Source organism: Narcine bancroftii, chromosome 3 (assembly GCF_036971445.1).
Source record: "Narcine bancroftii isolate sNarBan1 chromosome 3, sNarBan1.hap1, whole genome shotgun sequence".
Classification (NCBI taxonomy): Eukaryota; Metazoa; Chordata; class Chondrichthyes; order Torpediniformes; family Narcinidae; genus Narcine; species Narcine bancroftii.
Genome location: NC_091471.1, coordinates 327,670,905 through 327,691,501, shown reverse-complemented (window position 1 = coordinate 327,691,501; position 20,597 = coordinate 327,670,905). Strand labels below are relative to the sequence as shown.

Here is a 20,597-nt window from a genome sequence, read left to right as displayed (position 1 = left end):
TAAATTTGACCCTTCAATGTGTTTGACGATGTAACATCATCCCCTAAAAAGAAAAATTAGATGGTGCGAGAAGTTATATTTTACTATTCCTTGGGTGGTGGGAAGGGAGGGGGTGTTTGTGGGTCATCTTCTCCTTCTCAGGTTGGTGTTCTCCCCATTTTTTGCGACAGTCTGCAACACCTCATGGGCGCTGCTGATCACAGGCACCGCCATCTTGGGCACAGACCCAGCGGTCATGGGAGATTTAATTAAAGCCACCTTTAAGGGGCTGGTTAAACCCTGAACGGAGCCGCAGACTGGGCGGTTGGACCCACCAGAAGCGCTGTATCTCCACTCCTCGCTGCCCGCGGCTGCACCATTTTCTACCACATACGCCGGAGGGCCCTCAAACAGCCCTTCCGTGTGAAGCCACACTTCATTCATGTGTCTGTGGGAGTCCTCCACTGCATACGGTGCTCCTGAAGTGGTCTCCTCTCCGGACACAGACTGTGAAAGGGACCTCCCTGTGGCCAACCCCTTCAATTCCATGCCCCACTCCCACTTCTGTCCACGACCTTGTGTACTCTCCTACCAAGACCACCCGTAAATTGGAGAATAGCGCTTGATTTTCCGTCTCCAACCCGATGGCATTAACATCGATGTCAGAATCAGAATTTATCGTCAGGAACGTCACAAAATTCGGTGTTTTGCGACAGCATCACAGGGTAAACATTCATATCATAACCATCTTACAACATTATTGTAAAAAATAATAGTGTTCAAAAAGTGAGGCCATGTCTGTGGTTCATTGATCATTCAGGAATCTGATGGCGGAGGGGAAGAAGCCGTCCTTGTGCTCGTCTTCAGGCTCCTGGACCTCCTTCCCAATGGTAGCAGAGTGAAGAGGTTATGTCCTGGGGGGGTGGGGGATCCTTGAGAATAGATGCTGCTTCCTTGTGACGCCACCTCACTCGATGGAGTGAAGTCTGGTGCCTGTGATGTCCTGAGCGGTTCTGGCCACCAAGGTGGGCAACCTCACATTTGGCTGCTTTGGTTGAGCAGTGTCTTGCCCTGAGCTGCACTTTCAATCCTCCTGGATCTTGGGCAGTTCCTGTCCCTGCCAGACAGGGTGCTTTCAGATTTAGTGTCCATACTTCACATACAACCCTGAGATTCCTTTCTCCTTTTTACCCCATAGGGGAATTAAGGAATGTGGGGAAAAGGTAGGTCGGTGGAGACGAGCCTGTCATCAGATCAGCCACGATCACATTGAATAATGGATCTCCTGGTCCTGCTTCTAATGTTATGAGAGGTTGTTGAGATTGGGGAAGGAATTTGGATGGCGAGGGGCAAGAGAATGGCTGAGACTGTCGACTACCATCATCCCCTCAAAACTGATCAGCAAACTCCAAGACCTGGGACTCAACACTCCCACTGTGTAGTTGGATCATGGATTTCCCCATAATCGGTGAAGAACTTCTCCTCCCCAATCTCCATCAGTACTGGACCACCACAGGGCTATGTTCTTAGCCCCCTGCTCTACTCACTTCATACCTGGCTCGGGAAAATGTTAAAACCATCTATAAATTTGCTGACATCCCACGTGGTGGGTTATATAAAGGAAGGGGATGAGTCGGCCTACAGGAGGGAGATTGAAAACTCGGCCAGATGGGGCACCAACAACAACCTCATGATCAACGTCACCAACACCAAAGAGCTGATTGTTGACTTCAGGAAGGGAAAACCAGTGATCACTGGGGGCATCAGAGGTGAAGAGGGGGGAGCAAATTTAAATTCCTGGCTGTCACTATCTCAAAGGATCTTTCCTGTGAATGTGAAGTATGCCCAACGGCATCGTGAAGAAAGCCCGTCAGCACCTAGACTTCCTCAAGAGTTTGCGAAGGTTCGGCACAACATCGGAAACCCCAGTCAAATTTCTACAGAAAGTGCTGACTGGCTGGTATAGGGACACCAATTTCCCCCCCTCCAACCCCGAGCATAAAGTCCTTGAAAAGGTAGTGGACACGGCCCAGGACATCTACGGGGAACGCATCGAAGAGCAGCAGTGATAATCAAGGATCCACACCCACCCAGCATGCACTCTGGTCAGGAAAGAGTTCTAGGGGCCACAGGTCTTGCACCATCAGGTCCAGGAACAACTGCTACCCCTCCACCATCAGACTCTTCAATGACAATCTCAATCAGGAACTTGTTTAAGGACTCTCAGTTTGCCCTCTCTGTATTGCACAGTCAGTTTGTTCACATTTCTTTATCTGTTTACATATGTAGAGTATTTTTTTCCACTACCAACTAGTGAGAATTCCGCTGCAGGAAAAGGAATCTCAGGGTTGTATGTGATAGCAAGCATGTACAGTAAATGGGGAGGGGAGGTGGGGAAATGAAGGGTGAGGCAAGGCTGTGGGTTTGCCTCCCGAGGGTAAACATCACTAGCTGAGGTCACAAAACATGAAAGACATCACAGCACCCCCTCCCCCCACCTCCACACACAGGCCCCTCTTGAAAAGTTCCCAGCTACAATGACAAAGCGCCTGACCCTGCTCCCTTCCGAAGGACCAAAAAGGGCCTTGTGTGGGCTGAGGGAAGGAGCTGGGGTCACTGGGATGTCTCTGCAAAACGGAACTGGACCTCGGGGGAAGGGTCTGCTGAGTGGCTCTGGGTGTCATGAGATAGCAAGAGGCTGAGAGAGGCGAGACAGGTCGGTTCCTGCTTGCAGGAAGGGCCGAAGACCGACCGCTCTGCGGCTTAAAGAACCAGGCAAGGGGGTTGGGTGGGTGGGTGGGAGGGAGTAGGAGGAAAACCCCTTGGCTCTCTCCTGAGGACACGAGGATGGAGCAGGAAGGCAAGCAAGCAGCTGAGGGGGAGTCTGAGGCAAGCCTCCACCAGGTGATGGGGAGAGCGTTGGACCGGGCAATGGCGAGAATGACCGAGACGGTGATGGACCGGATGGCAGAGAGGTGGCGCAGGGAGAACCGGCAGCGGGTCGAGAGGGCTGTGGTGGAGACGGCGAGGGAGAGCAGGGCGGAGGAGGAGCCGGGGCCAAGGGTGCGGAAGCTGGTGGGACTGGTGGCAGATGAGGTTGCCCGGCTGATGGAGCAGGTGATGGGACAGGTGGAGGGGAAGCTGCAAGGGAAGACTGGTGAAGAAGAGGAGGAGGACTCCTCAGTGGGCCAGATGCCACCCTTGGGTGCCATGGAGGAGGAGGAGGAGGAGGACTCGGTGTGCCAGATGCCACCCTTGGGTGCCATGGAGGAGGAGGATGAACCTCTGACTCCAAACCAACTCGAGGCATTTCAGGAGATTTTCCAGCAGCTCTCACACAGCGGGAAACCAGTCATCGACTTCACCAGCCTGAAGACCTCTCTGGAGGACATCGGGGTGCCGGCGAATGAGGTGGTCATCCATGGCACCTTGGAAGCCATGGATTCCGATGGGGACGGGGAAGCCACCTTCGAGGACTTCCTCAGGCTGGCCACCAGCACCTGCCACTTTGTCGCCTTCCACCGAGAGCTGCCGGACCGCTGCGAGGGCTCGGGCGCCCAAACGGGCAGCGTAGATGACACGATCTTCTTCCAAGTGCTGGCCCGGCTGATCCAAATGCAAATGCTGTCGGAGGAAGCCACCAGGACTCTCTCCAGGTACTACTACCGCAAGAAGAAAGGGGCCAGGCTGAAGACTCGCAAGCAGGAGGGAGACCAGGTCCTCCCACTGCCCCTGTTCCTTGGCCAGACGATCTACACCTTGGCCACCTACGTGGATGTGCTGGAGCCCGATGAGGTGTACCAGGAGGTCCCACCGAGCAAGGAGGAGGTGCGAGCCTTCAGGGAGCTCTTTGAGATGTTCTCCCTGGATGAGCGAGGCTGTATTGATGTGAACAGCTTGCTGAAGACCCTGGCCGAGGTGGAAATCCACCTAGAGAGCCCCCTGATCCCTGACGAGATGAAATGCGCCGAGGTGAACGGGGGAAAAGAGGTGAGCTTTCAGGATCTGCTCCGCATCCTGACGGACACTGGGACGTTCGCCCGGTACCTGGCACCAGAGATCGAGGCGTGCCCGTGGGGCTCGGCTCCCACCCTGCTCTTCCACGCTGTCAACCGGCTGGTGAGCTCGCCCTTCCTCTCGGCCAAGACCAGAGGCATCATTGCCTCTTACTACCGCGGCAAGTTCACCACAGCAGCCGCCCAGGGTTGCGGCGTGGACGGTGAGCCACTCACCCCTCCGGCTGGGGCTAGCAAGGACCGGGGTACGCCTGACAGCCCCCCCGCTCCTCCTCCTCCTCCTCCAGCCAAGGGCAGCACGAAGGCTCACCCAGGCAAGATCAAGGAGCCCTGGGCTCGGAGGAGGGAAAACATACAGAGGAGGTTCCAGGCTGCCTTGAAGAACCCGGCTTTTCTGGAAGCCTTCAAGGCTTACTCATGGACGTGGAAGGAGAGTGGGCGTTTGTAGCCCACCCACCCCCATCAAGTCTGATCCACACCCAGGAAGATGCACTCACCCACTCAAAATAAAGTGCTCATTCTAATGTCATGTCTACCTCGGTAACTTCAATGTGATGGTAAAGTTGTACAAGACATTGGTGAGGCCAAATTTGGAGAATTGTGTGCAGTTTTGGTACCGAACTACAGATAGAAAGAGGGCAGAGAAGATTTACTAGGATGTTGCCCGAACTTCAGGAACTGAGTTACAGGTTAAACAGGTTAGGACTTTATTCCCTGGAGCGTAGAAGAATGAGGGGGGATTTGATTGAGGTGTTTAAAATTATGGGGGAGACGGACAGAGTAAATGCGAGTTGGGTCTTTCCACTTAGATTAGGGGAGATCAACAAGAGAGGACATGGTTTTAGGGTGAAAGGGGAAAGGTTTAGGGGGAACCTCTTCACCAGAGACTGGTGGGTGTGAGGAACAAGCTGACTCAAGTTTTAAGAATAAACTGGATAGTTACATGGATGGGAGGGGTTTGGGGGGTGTACAGACTGGGTGCAGGTCACTGGGACCAGTGGAGTGATGTTTTGGCACAGATTAGAAGGGCTGAATGGCCTGTTTTCAGTGCTGTCATGTTCTATGGTTCTAATGTATCGGTGGGTTACAGTAGGCTGGGAGATTGCCCTGGCTGTGCCCACCACAGTGGATCTCCCGGTGGCTGCCCTTTTCAATTCCCTGACCCGTTCCCTTGTCGACATGTCTGTCCATGGTCTCATGCATGGCCGGACTGAGACCACCCACAAATTGGAGAAACAACACCTCATCTTCCGATTGGGCCCCCTCCAAACCGGATGGTACAAATTTTTAAATTTAGACATACAGCACGGTAACAGGCCCTTCTGGCTCACGAGACCATGCCCTCCAATTATACCCCATTGACCTACACCCCCAGTACATTTCGAATGGGCAGAGCCCCAGGGAAACCCCATGCAGACACAGAGAGACAGACAGCGCGGGGATTCGAATCCCGGTCCCGATCTCTGGCTCTGTAACAACGTTACGCTAACTGCTATACCAGCTGTGGTGCACCTTAACACCGACTTCTCCAGTATCCGTGAGTTAGTTCCTCCCCTCCATGTCTCCTTTCCTCTCTCTCTCTTCCCTTTTCCCCGTCTCCCCCAGGTCTGCATTCACAGACCCTCTCAATCCTTACCTTTCCCCTCTCTTGTCTTCCTTGTATCTGTTGGTCTGAATTTCTTTTAATTCAGACACCTTTTTACTCACACCTTGAGGAAGGGCTCAGGCCAGAAACATCAGTGATATACCCTATAGATGCTGCAAGACCAGCTGAGATTCCCCCCCCCCCCCCACCCCTCAGCATCACTATCCAGCTTTGACAAGATAGATTCGAAGCCTGCCTGCATGGGCCCAGGCATGGAAAATCATGGAGACAGAGATCACCCTGAAACTTTTGGGACTGGGGCTTGAATCCCCGCACTGCCCGTAAAGAGCTTGTTCTTCCTCCCTGTGTCTGCGTAGGTTTAACCCGGGAGGGGTGCGTAGGTTTAACCTGGGGGGGCTCCGGTTTCTTCCCACCATTCAAAAAGTTTGTAGATCAGTTGGGCAACATGGGCTTGAGGGGCAGAAGGCCCTGTTACTGCCCCGTGTGTTTAAATTTAATGTCAAGCTGAATACAAACATCATTTCTGATTTGCTGCATCATGTGGGAAGTCACAGAAAATCAACTTTTATTGAACTCAGAACCTTTAATTACATAACGATGCTGACACATCGCGTCAGTTCACCCAACAAAAAGATGTTTTGCCACTGATTTTCATTTGTACTCAGCATCTAATGCCTCTCAGGTCAGTGTTTGACAACAGCTGGCCAGCATTGACAGATTCCATTTGCTCCCCCCCAATGCCGCTTTTCCATAGTCACAAAGTTCCGGTGAAATCTTTCATCGCATCCATCACCGAGATCATCCAGGAAGAAGTCCATGTGTGAGTGCAGAAAATGAATTTTCAAGGACGTGTCAAGCTTCCCGGTTCTGTCGGCTTAAAGTGGACTTAAAATATGACAGGAAATCACAACAATAGGTTATATCTAACAAACAGGATGTGATGAGACATTTTAAAGGTGATTTTCTATAAAATACACCCCTACCTGTTCAGAATGCAAAATATTAAATTTTAAATTTAGATGTACAGCTGGGGGTTGTAGGGTCAAAGAGAGGTGCACTGTGGGAGGGGCCATGAGGAGGGAATGAGGAGGGAAGAGTGAGGAGGGGGTCAGGCATGGGGAGAGCGAGGAGGACAGGGATGGGGACAGGGAGAGTGCAAGGGAGACAGGGATGGGGATGAGTTGGGGGCATGGGATAAAAGCAGGGACAGTGTGGAAGGGCGTGGGGAGAGTGTGTGGACAGGGAATGAAGGGGGTGGCAAGTGTGGGTCACAGCTGCAGTGAAACCGCCCATCCTGTCCCACATGAACCGGATCCTGTGCCCACTACAGTCTCCTAAGTATCTGGTGCATGGATAGAACCCAGTCTTGTACCCACCGGTAGTGAGCTGTTGTATTGAGAAAGTGTGTCAGTGTTACAAATTTTATATTTAGGCATTGCCCATTAACCTACAATCCCCCATACATTTCGAGTGGTGGGAGGAAACTGGGAGAAACCCACTCAGACACAGGGAGAACGTATCAACCCCCGCGCGATTTGAACCCCGGTTCTGATCATTGGCGCTATAAAGGCATTGAGCTAACTGCTACGCTGTGCCGTCCACACGTAACTTTTATTAACACATGGAGGAGAACGTCAATGGTATTCAATCATGACTTCAACAACGATGCAGACGTTCACCACCCCAGACATCAGTTGGATTCCGACAATGGTAAACCTATATCCGACCCCGCTCACCCACTATAAACAGGGACTCTTATGCACACCCAGATTCCTGATCAACGGAACTGCATCTTGACTGCAAGCATTGATCCCACCAACCCTTCCTGCATGGAGTGGTGTCCAGGGCTTGGACCACGAGGCAGGGAGAGAGAATGTGCCATGTGCTGGGATTCTATACAGGGCTAATCTGGGCTTCCAGCCAATAACAACCTGAGGTGATTTGAATTAGCCAAGGGTAAGGTGTGCACTAATGGGTGGATGGAGTCCAACCTTGATTGACAGGTGACGTGACTTCTGGATAAGTTTCAGGCAGGGAGGCTACATCTCGTCCACTCACAATAGGAGGGTGGTCCCAACCCAAGCAGGTCTGAGCTGGGGGAGGTTCTTGTCCTTGTGACAGAGGCTTCTGATGTCACAAACACTCAATGCCTCACCCTCCATCTCCCACAGTGCAACCACGACACTCCCACCAACAAGATCTATCCACCTCCGCCTCCCCTTGTCCCAAGAAGAAACTGGAAACACACCAACCCGCTCCGCACCAAACAACGCTCATGAGAAGATCCTCAGTGCGCCAGAACAGAGTGAGGGTCAGGCATACTGTGGGCAAAGGTGAACCGTAGGGGTTCAGGAGGAGTGTTGGAATAAGGGACCCGCAGGCTTGGGTGCAAGAAGAGATGGAGGCTGCTGGCAAGAGAGAGGAGGGAGAGGAAAGAGGGCGGGGGCCAGCTTGGGACATGGGCAATGAGGAGGAGGCAGGAATGCAGGAGGGAGAGGGAGAGCAAAAGGCAGAGGGAAGAAAGTTGGAGGAGAAGGGGAGAATGGCAAAGATGGCAACAGAGGAAGAAAATGGGGGAGAGGAAGGAGGGGTGGATGAGGAAGGGATGAAGAGGGACACAGAGAAACCTGAAAGGGAGAGGGTGACAGAGGAAGAAGGAGGGAAGGAGGAGGGAGAGGTGGAAGAGGGAGAGAAGGTGCAAGAAGGAGAGGTGGGAGAGGGAGAGAAGGTGCAAGACGGAGGGGTGGAAGAGGGAGAGAAGGTGCAAGAAGGAGAGGTGGAAGAGGGAGAGAAGGTGCAAGAAGGTGAGGTGGGAGAGATAGAAGAAGGAGAGGTGGGAGAGAAGGTGCAAGAAGGAGAAGTGGAAGAGGGAGAGAAGGTGGAAGGAGAGGTTGGAGAGAAGGTGGAAGAGGGAGAGTTGGTGGAGGGAGAAAATGTGGAGGGAGAGAACGTGGAAGAGGGAGAAAAGGTGGAAGAAGATACAGAAAGAGTGGTCAGAGAGGGGGAGAAGATAACAGGAGAGGCGGTGGACGAGGAAGAGCAACAAGAGATGGTGACTGACGAGATGGGGAGATGGCTGCGTGGGGAAATGGGGCCGGTGCCCGGGGAGGAAGGGATGGAGATGGAGGGTGAGGCTGCACCAAGGAGAGAGCAGGTGGAATGGGGAGGAGAGGGAACGTGGGGGAAGGTGCATGAGCAGGGAGCAGAGGTTGCCTCTGAGTGTGTGACCGACTGGAGTGAGGAGAGTTTGGAGCCACAATCGCTTAGTTCATCATCAATTAGTGACGTGTGTGAACCTGAGTTGGAGGAGAAGGGAGAGTATAAGGCAGGGGAAAGGGGAGGGAAAGAGGCAGCAGTGGAAAGTGAACAAATAGAGAGGGAAAGTCTAGGGATAGAGGAAAGGAGTGAGGAGCCTCAAGGGAAGGAGAGGGTGGGGAACGAGGGAGTGAAAGAGGCAGCGGGGGGAGGAGAGAGGCCTGCGGTGGCAGAGGAGGTGGGAGAGAGGGAGGAACCAGCAGAGGAGGCTGGAAAGGGGGAGAAACTAGCAGAGGAGGTTGGAGAGGTGAAACCAGCAGAGGAGGTAGGAGAGGTGAATAAACCAGCAGAGGAGGTGGAAGAGGGGGAGAAATCAACAGGGGAGGTAGGAGAGGTGGAGAAACCAGAAGAGGGGGTGGGAGAGGTGAAGAAAAGAGCAGAGGAGGCAGGAGAGGTGAATAAACTAGCAGAGGAGGTGGGAGAGGGGGAGAAACCATCAGAGGAGGTGGGAGAAGTGGAGAAACCAGCAGAGACTGGAGAGGGGGAGAAACCAGCAGAATTAGAGAAACCAATAGAGGAGGAAAGAGAGGTGGAAAAACCAACAGTGGGAGAAGTAGAGAAATCAGCAGAGGAGATGGGACTGGATAAACCAGCAGGAGAGGTGGATAAACCAGCAGAGGATGTGGGAGAGGTAGAGAAACCAGGAGAGGTGGGAGAGAGGGACAAACCATCAGAGGAGGAGGGAGAGGTGGATAAACCAGCAGAGGAGGGAGAGGTGGAGAAACCAGCAGAGGAGGTGGGAGAGGTAGATAAACCAGCAGAGGAGGTGGGAGAGGTAGAGAAACAATTAAAGGTTGGAGAGGGGGAGAAACCAGCAGTAGGAGAGGGGAAACCAGCAGAGGAGCCTGGAGAGGGGGAGAAACCAGCAGAGGAGATTGGAGAGGGGGAGAAAAAAGCAGAGGAGGCAGGAGAGGTAGGGAAACCAGAAGAGGAGATGGGAGAGGTAGAAAAGCCAGCAGAGGAGGCAGGAGAGGTGGAGAAACCATCAGAGGAGGCGGGAGAGGTGGAGAAACCAGCAGAGGAGGCGGGAGAGGTGGATAAACCAGAAGTGGAGGTTGGAGAGGGGGAGAAACCAGCAGAGGAGGGAGAGGTAGAGAAACCAGCAGAGGAAGTTGGAGAGGAGCATGAACCAGCAGAGGAGGCAGGAGAGATGGAGAATCCAGCAGAGGAGGTGGGAGAGGTAGGGAAACCAGCAGAGGAGGTGGGGGAGGGGGAGAAACCATCAGAGGGGTTGGGAGAGGTGGAGAAACCAGCAGAGGCTGGAGAGATAAAACCAGCAGAGGAGGCTGGAGAGGAGAGACCAGCAGAGGAGGTTGGAGAGGGGGAAAACCCAGCAGAGGAAACAGCAGAGGTGGAGGAACCAGCAGAGGAGGCTGGAGAGGGGGAGAAACCAGCAGAGGAGGCTGGAGAGTGGGAGGAACCAGCAGAGGAGCTGGGAGAGGTAGAGAAACCAGCAGAGGAGGTTGGAGGGGTGAAGGATCAAGCAGAGGAGGCAGAAGGGGTGGAGGAACAAGCAGAGGAGGCAGGAGAGGTAGAGAAACCAGCAGAGGAGGTGGGAGAAGTGGAACAACCAGCAGTGGAAGCAGAAGAGGTGGATAAACCAGCAGAGACAGGAGAGAGGGAGAAACCAGCAGAAGTGGGTGGAGAAGAGGAGACACCAGCAGAGGTGGTGGGAGAGGAGACACCAGAAGAGGTGATGGGAGAGGTGAAGAAACTAGTAGAGGCTGGAGATGATAAACCAGCAGAAGAGGCGGGAGAAGCAGAAAAACCAGCAGAGGAGGCCGGAGTGGAGAAACCAGCAGAGGAGGCAGGAGAGGATGAGAAACCAGCAGAGGTGGGTGGAGAAGGTAAGAAGAAATCAGCAGAGGAGGCAAGAGAGGTGGATAAACCAGCAGAGGAGGTGGTGAAACCGGCAGAGGAGTCAGAAGAGGGGGATAAACCAGCAGAGAAGTTTGGAGAGGAAGAGAAACCAGCAGGGGCTTCTGGAGAGGAGGATAAACCACCAGAGGAGGTAGGAGAGGTGGAGAAAACATCAGAGGAGGTGGAAGAGGTGGATAAATCAGCAGAGGAGGCTGCAGAGGGGGAGAAACCAGCAGAGGAGGTGGGAGAGGTAGGAAAACCTGCAGAGCTGCTTGGAGAGGTAGGTAAACCAGCAGAGAAAGTGGGAGAGGTGGAGAAACCAGCAGAGAAGGCGGGAGAGGTGGGGAAACCAGCAGAGGAGGTGGGAGTGGCGAAACCAGCAGAGGAGTCAGGAGAGGGGGATAAACCAGCAGAGAAGCTTGGAGAGGAAGAGAAACCAACAGGGGCTTCTGGAGAGGAGGATAAACCACAAGAGGAGGTGGGAGAGGTGGAGAAACCAGCAGAAGAGGCGGAAGAGGTGGAGAAACCAGCAGAGGAGGCTGCAGAGGGGGAGAAACTAGCAGAGGAGGCGGGAGAGGTAGGAAAACCTGCAGAGCTGCTTGGAGAGGTAGGTAAACCAGCAGAGAAAGTGGGAGAGGAGGAGAAACCAGCAGAGGAGGCAAGAGAGGAGGATAAATCAGCAGAGGAGGCGAGAGAAGTGGAGAGACCAGCAGAAGAGACTGGGGAGGTAGAGAGACCAGAAGAGAAAGAGGGGCAGGTGGAGAGACCAGCAGAGGTGGCTGTAATGTTGAAGAGACCAGTAGAGGAGGCTGGAGTGGTGGAGAAACCAGCAGTGGAGGCTGGAGAGGTGGAGAGACCAGCAGAGGAGGCTGAAGAGGAGAGACCAGCAGAGGAGACTGGCGAGGAGGGGAGACCAGCAGAGGAGGTGGGAGAGATGGAGAAACCAGGAGAGGAGGCTGGAGAATTGGAGAGACCAGCAGAGGAGGCGAGAAAGGTAGAGAGACCAGCAGAGGAGGCGAGAAAGGTGGAGAAACCAGCAGAGGTGAGACAGGTAGAGAGACCAGCAGAGGAGGCTGGAGAGGAGGAGAGACCAGCAGAGGAGACTGGCGATGAGGGGAGACCAGTGGAGGAGAAGGGAGAGGTGGAGAAACCAGTAGAGGAGGCTGGAGTGGTGGAGAGACCAGCAGAGGAGGCAAGAAAGGAGGAGAAACCAGCAGAGCTGGGACAGGCAGAGAGACCAGCAGCAGAGGCTGGGGAGGTGGAGAGACCAGCAGAGGAGGCTGGAGAGGAGTGGAGACCAGCAGAGGAGGTGGGCGAGGTGGAGAAACCAGGAGAGGAGGCTGGAGAGGTGGAGAGACCAGTAGAGGAGCCGAGAAATGTGGAGAAACCAGCAGAGGTGGGACAGGTGGAGAGACCAGCAGCAGAAGCTGAAGAGGTGGAGAGACCAGCAGAGGAGGTGGGAGAGGTGGAGAGACTGGCGGAGGCGGTGGGAGTGGTGGAGAGACCAGCAGAGGAGGCTGGAGAGGTGGAGAGACCAGCAGAGGAGGCTGGAGAGGAGGAGAGACCAGCAGAAGAGGCGCAAAATGTGGAGAAACCAGCAGAGGTGGGACAGGTGGAGAGACCAGCAGCAGAGGCTGGAGAGGTGAAGAAACCAGGAGAGGAGGCGGGAAAGGTGGAGAGACCAGCAAAGGAGGTGGGAGAGGTGGAGAGACTGGCGGAGGAGGTGGGAGATATGGAGAGACCAGCAGTGGGAGAGTTTGAGAGTCCAGCAGAGGAGGCTGGAGAGGTGGATAAACTAGAAGATGAGGCTGGAGAGTTGGAGAAACCAGCAGAGGAGGCTGGAGAGGAGGGGAGACCAGCAGAGGAGGCTGGAGAAGTGGAGAGACCAACAGTGGAGGCAAGAGAAGAGGAGAGACCAGCAGAGAAGGTGGGACAGGTGGAGAGATCATCAGAGGAGGCTGGAGAGGAGAGACCAGTAGAGGAGGCTGGAGAGGAGAGACCAGCAGAGGTGGCTGGAGAGGAGGAGAGACCAGCAGAAGAGGCGCAAAATGTGGAGAAACCAGCAGAGGTGGGACAGGTGGAGAGACCAGCAGCAGAGGCTGGAGAGGTGAAGAAACCAGGAGAGGAGGCGGGAAAGGTGGAGAGACCAGCAAAGGAGGTGGGAGAGGTGGAGAGACTGGCGGAGGAGGTGGGAGAGATGGAGAGACCAGCAGTGGGAGAGTTTGAGAGTCCAGCAGAGGAGGCTGGAGAGGTGGATAAACTAGAAGATGAGGCTGGAGAGTTGGAGAAACCAGCAGAGGAGGCTGGAGAGGAGGGGAGACCAGCAGAGGAGGCTGGAGAAGTGGAGAGACCAACAGTGGAGGCAAGAGAAGAGGAGAGACCAGCAGAGAAGGTGGGACAGGTGGAGAGACCAGTAGAGGAGGAGAGAGAGGAGAGACCAGCAGAGGGTGGAGAGGTGGAGAGACCAGCAGAGGAGGAGAGGCCAGTAGAGGAGGCTGGAGAGGTGGAGAGATCATCAGAGGAGGCTGGAGAGGAGAGACCAGTAGAGGAGGCTGGAGAGGAGAGACCAGCAGAGGTGGCTGGAGAGGAGGAGAGACCAGCAGAGGAGGCTGGAGAGGATAGACCAGCAGAGGAATCTGGAGAGGTGGAGAGACCAGCAGAGGGGGCGGGAGAGATGGAGAGACCAGTAGAGGAGGCAGGAGAGGAGAGACCAGCAGAGGGTGGAGAGGTGAAGAGACCAGCAGAGGAGGAGGAGAGGCCAGTAGAGGAGGCTGGAGAGGTGGAGAGATCATCAGAGGAGACAGGAGAGGAGAGACCAGCAGAGGTGGCTGGAGAGGTGGAGAGACCAGCAGTAGAGGCAGGAGAGGAGGAGAGACCAGCAGAGGAGGTGGGAGAGATGGAGAGACCAGCAGAGGTGGCTGGAGAGGTGGAGAGGCCAGAAGTGGAGGCTGGAGAAGTGGAGAGACCAACAGTGGAGGCAAGAGAAGAGGAGAGACCAGCAGAGGTGGCTGGAGAGGTGGAGAGACCAGCAGTAGAGGCAGGAGAGGAGGAGAGACCAGCAGAGGAGGTGGGAGAGATGGAGAGACCAGCAGAGGTGGCTGGAGAGGTGGAGAGGCCAGAAGTGGAGGCAGGAGAGGAGGAGAAACCAGCAGAGGAGGCTGGAGAGGTGGAGAGACCAGCAGAGGAGGCAGGAGAGGTGGAGAGACCAGCAGAGGAGACTGGAGAGGAGGAGAGACCAGCAGAGGAGGCTGGAGAGGATAGACCAGCAGAGGAAGCTGGAGAGGTGGAGAGACCAGCAGAGGAGGCGGGAGAGGAGAGACCAGCAGAGGGTGGTGAGGTGGAGAGACCACCAGAGGAGGAGGAGGAGAGGCCAGTAGAGGAGGCTGGAGAGGTGGAGAGATCATCAGAGGCTGGAGAGGATAGACCAGCAGAGGAGGCGGGAGAGGAGGAGAGACCAGCAGAGGAGGCTGGAGAGGTGGGGAGACCAGCAGAGGTGGCTGGAGAGGTGGAGAGACCAGCAGTAGAGGCAGGAGAGAAGGAGAGACCAGCAGAGGAGGCTGGAGAGGTGGGGAGACCAGCAGAGGTGGCTGGAGAGTTGGAGAGACAAGCACAGGAGGTGGGAGAGGTGGAAAGACCAGTAGAGGAGAGACCAGCAGAGGAGGCTGGAGAGGTGGAGAGACCAGCAGAGGAGGCGGGAGAGATGGACAGACCAGCAGAGGTGGCTGGAGAGGTGGAGAGGCCAGCAGTGGAGGCAGGAGAGGAGGAGAGACCAGCAGAGGAGGCTGGAGAGGTGGAGAGACCAGCAGAGGAGGCAGGAGAGGTGGAGAGACCAGCAGAGGAGATTGGAGAGGAGGAGAGACCAGCAGAGGAGGCGGGAGAGGTGGGGAGATTAGCAGTGGATGCGCACGTGTCAGATGCAGCCTTGGGTGTCGCTGTCCAGAAGTTGGTGGAGGCAGGAAGGAAAGCGAGTGAAAAGAAGGAAGAGGAAAAGTCCGAAGAATCTGTTTGCGAGGAGCCAGAAGAGTTGGAGGAAGAGGAGAACCAAATATTTGATGCATCGACTGTGACAACAGCATCGTCTATGGAAGAAGTCTGTGAACTACCAGTGTCCGAGGAAGAGGATATTGAGCCGGGGAAAGGAGAAGGCGTCAGGAAATTGGCCGAAGGAGAGAAGGTCGGAGAGGGTGAGGCACTGGCAGACGGAGAGAAGGTGGAAGAGAAGATTGGAGAAGGAGAGGTTGAAGAGATCAGAGATGGAGAGAAGATGGAAGAGAAAATCAGAGAGGGAGAGAAGGTAGAAGTGAAGATTGGAGAGAGAGAGTTTGAAGAGATCAGAGATGGAGAGAAGATGGAAGAGAAAATCAGAGAGGGAGAGAAGGTAGAAGAGAAGATTGGAGAGAGAGACTGGAGAGGTGGGGAGACTGATGATAGAGAGAAGGTGGAAGAGATTATTAGAGAGGGCAAGAAGCCCTCAGAAGCAGAAAAGCCGGTGGACAAGGCAAAGCCTGAGATACCCGCGGTGAGTGAATCCGAGAAGACAGGGATGTCGGGAAGGGAGTGGCCGGAGGAAGACGAACAGCAGAGGAAGGTGGATGGTGTGGTGAGAGTGATGGTGAAGGTGGTGGAAGGTGTGGTGGACAGGGTCATGGACAGGGTGACGGCGAAGATGGTGGAGCTGAGCCGGAAGGAACAGGTGGCCAAGGTGGTGGAGAAGGTGGTGGAGGAGGTGGTATCTAGAGTGGAGCGGCTCATGGAAGACTTGGGCAAGGTGGGAGAGGAGGTGCCGGAGAAGCAGATCGAGTGGATGGTGGACACGGTGGTGGAGGAGGGCCGCAAGCTCTTCGACAGAATGCTGACCGGGATGCTGGAGGGAGAGTGGAGGGAAGCCGCCACGCCAGAGTCCTGCCAGAGGAGAGTCCAGGAGACCCGGACCGAGGTGGAGAAAGTCAAAGGCCTGAAGGAGAGCGCGACCAAGGAAGAGGAAGGAGCGAGGAAGAAAACACCGGGGAAAGGGAAGAAGAGGGAAGAGCAGCCGCGGAGAAAGGAGGTCGTGGGTTTCAATAAGACAGAGAAGGCGGTGGCCAAGGAGCCGGCCAAGGAAGGCAGGGAGCCAACCAAGGAGGGCAGGGAGCCGGCCAAGGAACCACCGCCGCCCGAGTTGGACACAGAGCTCCGCCGCCTCCACTCCCAGCTGGTGGAGAAGGCGGGCGGAGCGCTGGACCTGCCCCACTACTGCCTCCTCCTTGGCCAGGAGAAGCTCGCCAGCGGCAAGGAGCGGGCAGCCGAAGCCTTCGCCCGCCTGGACGCCGACGGAGATGGAATTATCGGCGTCCAGGACCTGGTGCACGCCATCTCCGATGCCCAGCTCCTGGGCCAGTTCTTCTCTGAGCTCCCGGACAGCTGCGAAGGCACGGAGCCCCAGAAGGGTCTGGTGGACGACACGGTCTTCTTCCAGATCCTGGCTCGACTGCTGGCCGCCCGTGTCGTCTCTGAGGACTCCACAGCGAAGATCATCGAGTACTTTTACCGCAAGAAGACGGGCGCGCGACTGAAATCCCGGCAGGAGAACAAGAGCGCTTGCCCTGGGGCGTCGGCCGCCACCTTCCTGGGAGTGTCTGTCTACAGCCTGATCCAGTATTTGGACATCCTGGAGACGGTACAACCCTACAAGGATGTGGCCCTGAGGCCAGAGGTGCTCCTGGCATTCCACGAGGTCTTCCAGCTCTTCCCCACCGACGGCGAGGAGAGAGTGGACACGCAATGCCTGGCCCGAATGATGAGCCAAGTGGAGATGCCCCTGCGTAACCCTCTGCTCCCCGACCGTCTCCGCTTCTCCGGGGTCAACGGCGGGCGGCCGGTCGACTTCCGGGATTTCCTGGCCATCCTGTCGGACACTGAGGTCTTTGGTCGCTACCTGGATCCCCATCCCCACCCCCACGAGAGGGAGGAGGGGGAACTTTCGCCTGAGCTGCTTCCCTTCGTGCTCCTCCTGCGGGCCTTGGAGAGCAACGAGGTGGCGACGGGGGCGAGAGCCGCCTTGGCTTCCTACTTCCACGGCAAGGTGGACGGGTTCAAACCCAAGAGGCAAGCCAAGGCTAAACCTCTCAGCGCGCCCACCCGCCCGCCAGCAGCCCCCAGGTCAACCCCACCTCCCCAGACCAGAGCCCAGAAGCCGACCGCCCCCAAGTCACCCAGACCCCGGAGGCTGACCGCCCCCAAGTCCCCCAGACCCCAGAGGGCCACCTCGCCCAGCAAGGTGACGCGCCCCTTAACGACAGGCAGCCAGACCATGGAGGAGAGAGCCAAGGAGAAGACGGACGAGTCCACCCGCAACATGCTCGCCAATCGGCAGTACTACGAGAAGAAGTTCAGGACCGTGCTGAAAAACCCAGCCTTCTACGACGCCTTCAGGGAATACACGTGGACGTGGAGGGCAGATCGCAGTCGGGCCACGCTCTCCAAGAAGAAAGAAGAGAAAGGGAGAAGAGAGAAGTAGGGATGGTTCTTCGTGGCGAGCACGAACCCTGGTGAAAGGAAGGGGGAGGGTGGGGGGAAAAGGCGCGAGTCCTCCCTGCCATGGAAGGACCGTTGCGGTTCAGTCACTGTCCCGGGTGTGAAGTAATAAAGTACGATCTCTCTCCAACTTCATGGTGGAGACTCTTCACTTGGGAGAAGAGGGTGGGATCAGGGGAGGGAGAAGGGTGGGGGAGAGAGCAAGTGGGGTAGAGGAGAGGGGACAAAGGGAGGGAGGGTTGGGGAGAGGGGGAGGAAGTGGGGGTAGGGAGAGGAGGGGAGAGAGTGGGGGAGTGCGTGCGGAAGGGGGGAGGAGGAGAGAGTGGGGGAGGGTGTGCGGGATGGAGGAGAGAGTGGAGGAGAAGGGAGGGGGGAAATGGGAAGTGTAGTTGGGCTGGGTTTTCGGAGGTTGGGAGGGACAGGAGAGATGCAGGAGAGAGAGGAAGAGGGTCATTTCATCATGGTCGTTCAGGTGGCAGCGCTGGCCATCTGAAAGGGACAACTGCGAGGGAGGTGCCTCGGAGCGCACACCGGCTCCTGTACCTTCGGGAGGGCAGAAAAGTGGGATCAGTGTGGGGACCGACATGGGGCAAGTTTAATTGGGGCGATCATGTTTGGTGCAGAAATTATGGGCAAACGGGCTGTTCCTGTGCTTTTTTAGATATTAATTCTATTTGGTGTTTGCATTTCCCGCTCACAAACTCCCAGGGTTTTTATTTGCCACCCTCATGTTTGTTGCTAACTCTCTGCTGGTCTGATTCCTCTCTGAGCATCAAGGTTTGGAGAACATTTGGTGCTCGGTGCCCGCATTGGAAAGCAACAAATTAATCCGTCGCTCATAAGTGGGATCAGTGTGGGGACAGCCCACGCCACCGCCCCAACCTCTAGAGCCCGCGCCGGCTGCCCCTGACCTGACGTCCCACACCGGCCGCCCCGCGCGGGGGTCAGGAGCAGCGGGGAGGGAGGCTGTCAGGCACTCGCTTGCTGTTTGTCATCCCCTTAGCAGTCGCTTTCAGGCGGCTGCATCCAGGTTGGGGGGGGGGGGGCTGCTCAGTGCTCCGGCGATTATCCCTCCCGGAGGAGGGTTACCAAGTGCGCCTCGCAGGCGCCTCTTGCGCTTTCAGTCGCCCTCCCGACAGCCGCATAGGGGTATAATATGCGGCTTTACATCGGGGGATTTTGGCCACCTGAAAGTGCCTTGTAGTTCCCGGGGAAGGAGCAGATCCATACATGTGTGGTTCTAGCTAATCAAGCAGGACACCGCTGTCATCACATTTCTACATTGGTTTCCCACCCAGGCGCAACATTCCAGGAGTCTCCATGATTCAAGACTCTTTTATTGTCGTGGTAAATCAGGTAGAATATGCACGATGACAACTCCTTCCGGCTACCGTGAGATTCGCCACCGGCGCCCTCCCCCCTTCACACATAGAGAAAAGGATGAAGAGAACAAGCCCCTTGAAATTTAACACAGGAGTACAGGTGACAGTGGACTCTCACACAACAGGGCGTCTCAGAAGGACGTGAGAAACGGGAGCAGGGCTCCGCCATTCAATTGGCTCGTCTCCACCGACCTGCCTTTTCCCCACATCCCTCAGTTCCTCTCCAATGTAAAAATCTACCCAATCTCCTCTTAAATATCTTTACTGAGGTCAATGGGCAGCGAATTCCACAGATTCCCCGTCCTAAATCTACTCCCCTGGATCTTGAGGCGATGTCCCCTTGTTCTGGACTCCCCTGCCAATGGGAACAACTTACCCACCTCTATCTGATCCACGCCTTTCATCATTTTATCAGATCCCCTCTCATTTGTCTAAACTCCAGTGAGTGCAGTCCCAGACGCCTCAATCTCTCCTCGGGGGCCAATCCCCTCATCTCTGGAATCAGGGTGAAACACTGAAGACTGTGATTGTAGGTGGAGGAACTCGGCCGGTCTCGCAGTATCCACAGGAGGTAAAGTCCCAGGGATCCACCTGGCGAACCTCCTCTGCACCGCCTCCAAAGCCAGTTCGTCCTTCCTCATGTCAGGAGACCACGCATTTCTCCAGATGCAGCCTCGCCAGGACCTTGTACAGTTTCAGCAGAACCCTGCTCCTAAATTCAAACCCTCTGGCAATGAAGGCCGCTACACCAGCAAACCAACCTTTTGCGATTCATGCACCAGCTCTCCCGCGTCCTTCTGCACGGCAGCAGGATGCAATCACTTACCGTTCAAATAATAATCCGATCTTCCTTCCAAAGTGGATCCCCTCACATTTACCATCTACCAGACCCTTGCCCACTCATCTATCTATCTACAACGTGGTCTATCCCAGTAATACTGAGACTGGAACAGTGCGCTTCACTCCTGGCCTCGTCTAACCCAGGGATGTAGAGATCAGAATTCTGGTCTCAATGTGGTCTTTTAAAAGCTCCTGTCCTTCCATTACTTCAATTAAACACAACCTCATGTCACAACAACAGGCCAATCTGGTGCTGATCTAACTGGGTTCTGCCCCACCATTGTCAGAATCAAAACTTACTGTCGTGAACACATCACGAAACTTGTTGTTTTGCCGCAGCATCGCTGTGAAAACATTTATATAAACCGCTTTGCCAAAATATTGTTGACGTTTTTAGACCGATTTTTCAGGTCAAATTTGGAGGGGTGGGGGGGTGTCGACTTTTACACGGGTCCAACTTCTGACCAGTCGATACCTGCGTTGAGAGCTCGGAGTGCCGGGACCAAGTATTGAGTACGTGTTCGGGGTGCTGGGAGAGCCGGTGGGCGGGCGGGCAGCCGGGGTGAGGGTCCGCGATCGGGAGCCGGGATGACAGGGCCGAAAACAGAGGGAGGGAGCGGGGAAGAGGTAAGAAGCCGCCCTTGTGCCGCTGAGCTCATCTTCAGGCTTTGGACCTTTCCCCCAATGGGAGCAGAGTGAAGAGGGCCTGGCCTGCGGGGGGGGGGGGGGGTCTTTGAGGATAAAGGCTGCTTTATTTAGACACCGTCTCATGTCGATGTCCTTGACAGAGTGAAGTCTGGGACCGGTGATATTGCAGGTTGGATTCAAGTCAAGTTTTTTGCCATCTAATTTAAGTCCAACCCGACGAAAGTGTTCTCCGGTACTCAGTGCGAAACAGGCAGACACTCACCCAGACATAACACACGCAGGCAAACAGTACATGTGCAGGACAAGTATATAATTGATACAAATATTGTTTCATGTCTATGAGAGTCTCGGAGGGTCAGTGTGAGCCATTCCTTTGGTCTTCCAGCCCATGGGAAGAAACTGTTCCTCAACCTGGTGGCACTGGCTCTGATCCTCCTG

General features: G+C 55.4%; 2 protein-coding genes across 2 annotated transcripts; both read left to right on the top strand.

Annotated features, from left to right (window-relative positions):
- Nucleotides 1–2,456: 2,456 nt before the first annotated feature.
- On the top strand, nucleotides 2,457–4,519 carry LOC138759147 (uncharacterized). The gene has a single exon (XM_069929141.1). It carries the CDS (start codon nucleotides 2,827–2,829, stop codon nucleotides 4,441–4,443), a length of 1,617 nt encoding a protein of 538 aa, XP_069785242.1. The 5' UTR covers nucleotides 2,457–2,826; the 3' UTR covers nucleotides 4,444–4,519.
- Nucleotides 4,520–7,761: 3,242 nt separating this feature from the next.
- On the top strand, nucleotides 7,762–17,419 carry LOC138759143 (microtubule-associated protein futsch-like). The gene has a single exon (XM_069929129.1). It carries the CDS (start codon nucleotides 8,000–8,002, stop codon nucleotides 17,270–17,272), a length of 9,273 nt encoding a protein of 3,090 aa, XP_069785230.1. The 5' UTR covers nucleotides 7,762–7,999; the 3' UTR covers nucleotides 17,273–17,419.
- The last annotated feature ends 3,178 nt before the right edge of the window (nucleotides 17,420–20,597 follow it).

Excerpts from the sequence above, each read along its gene's own strand:
- LOC138759147 (XM_069929141.1), top strand. The coding sequence starts at position 2,827 with ATGGAGCAGGAAGGCAAGCAAGCAGCTGAGGGGGAGTCTGAGGCAAGC.
- LOC138759143 (XM_069929129.1), top strand. The coding sequence starts at position 8,000 with ATGGAGGCTGCTGGCAAGAGAGAGGAGGGAGAGGAAAGAGGGCGGGGG.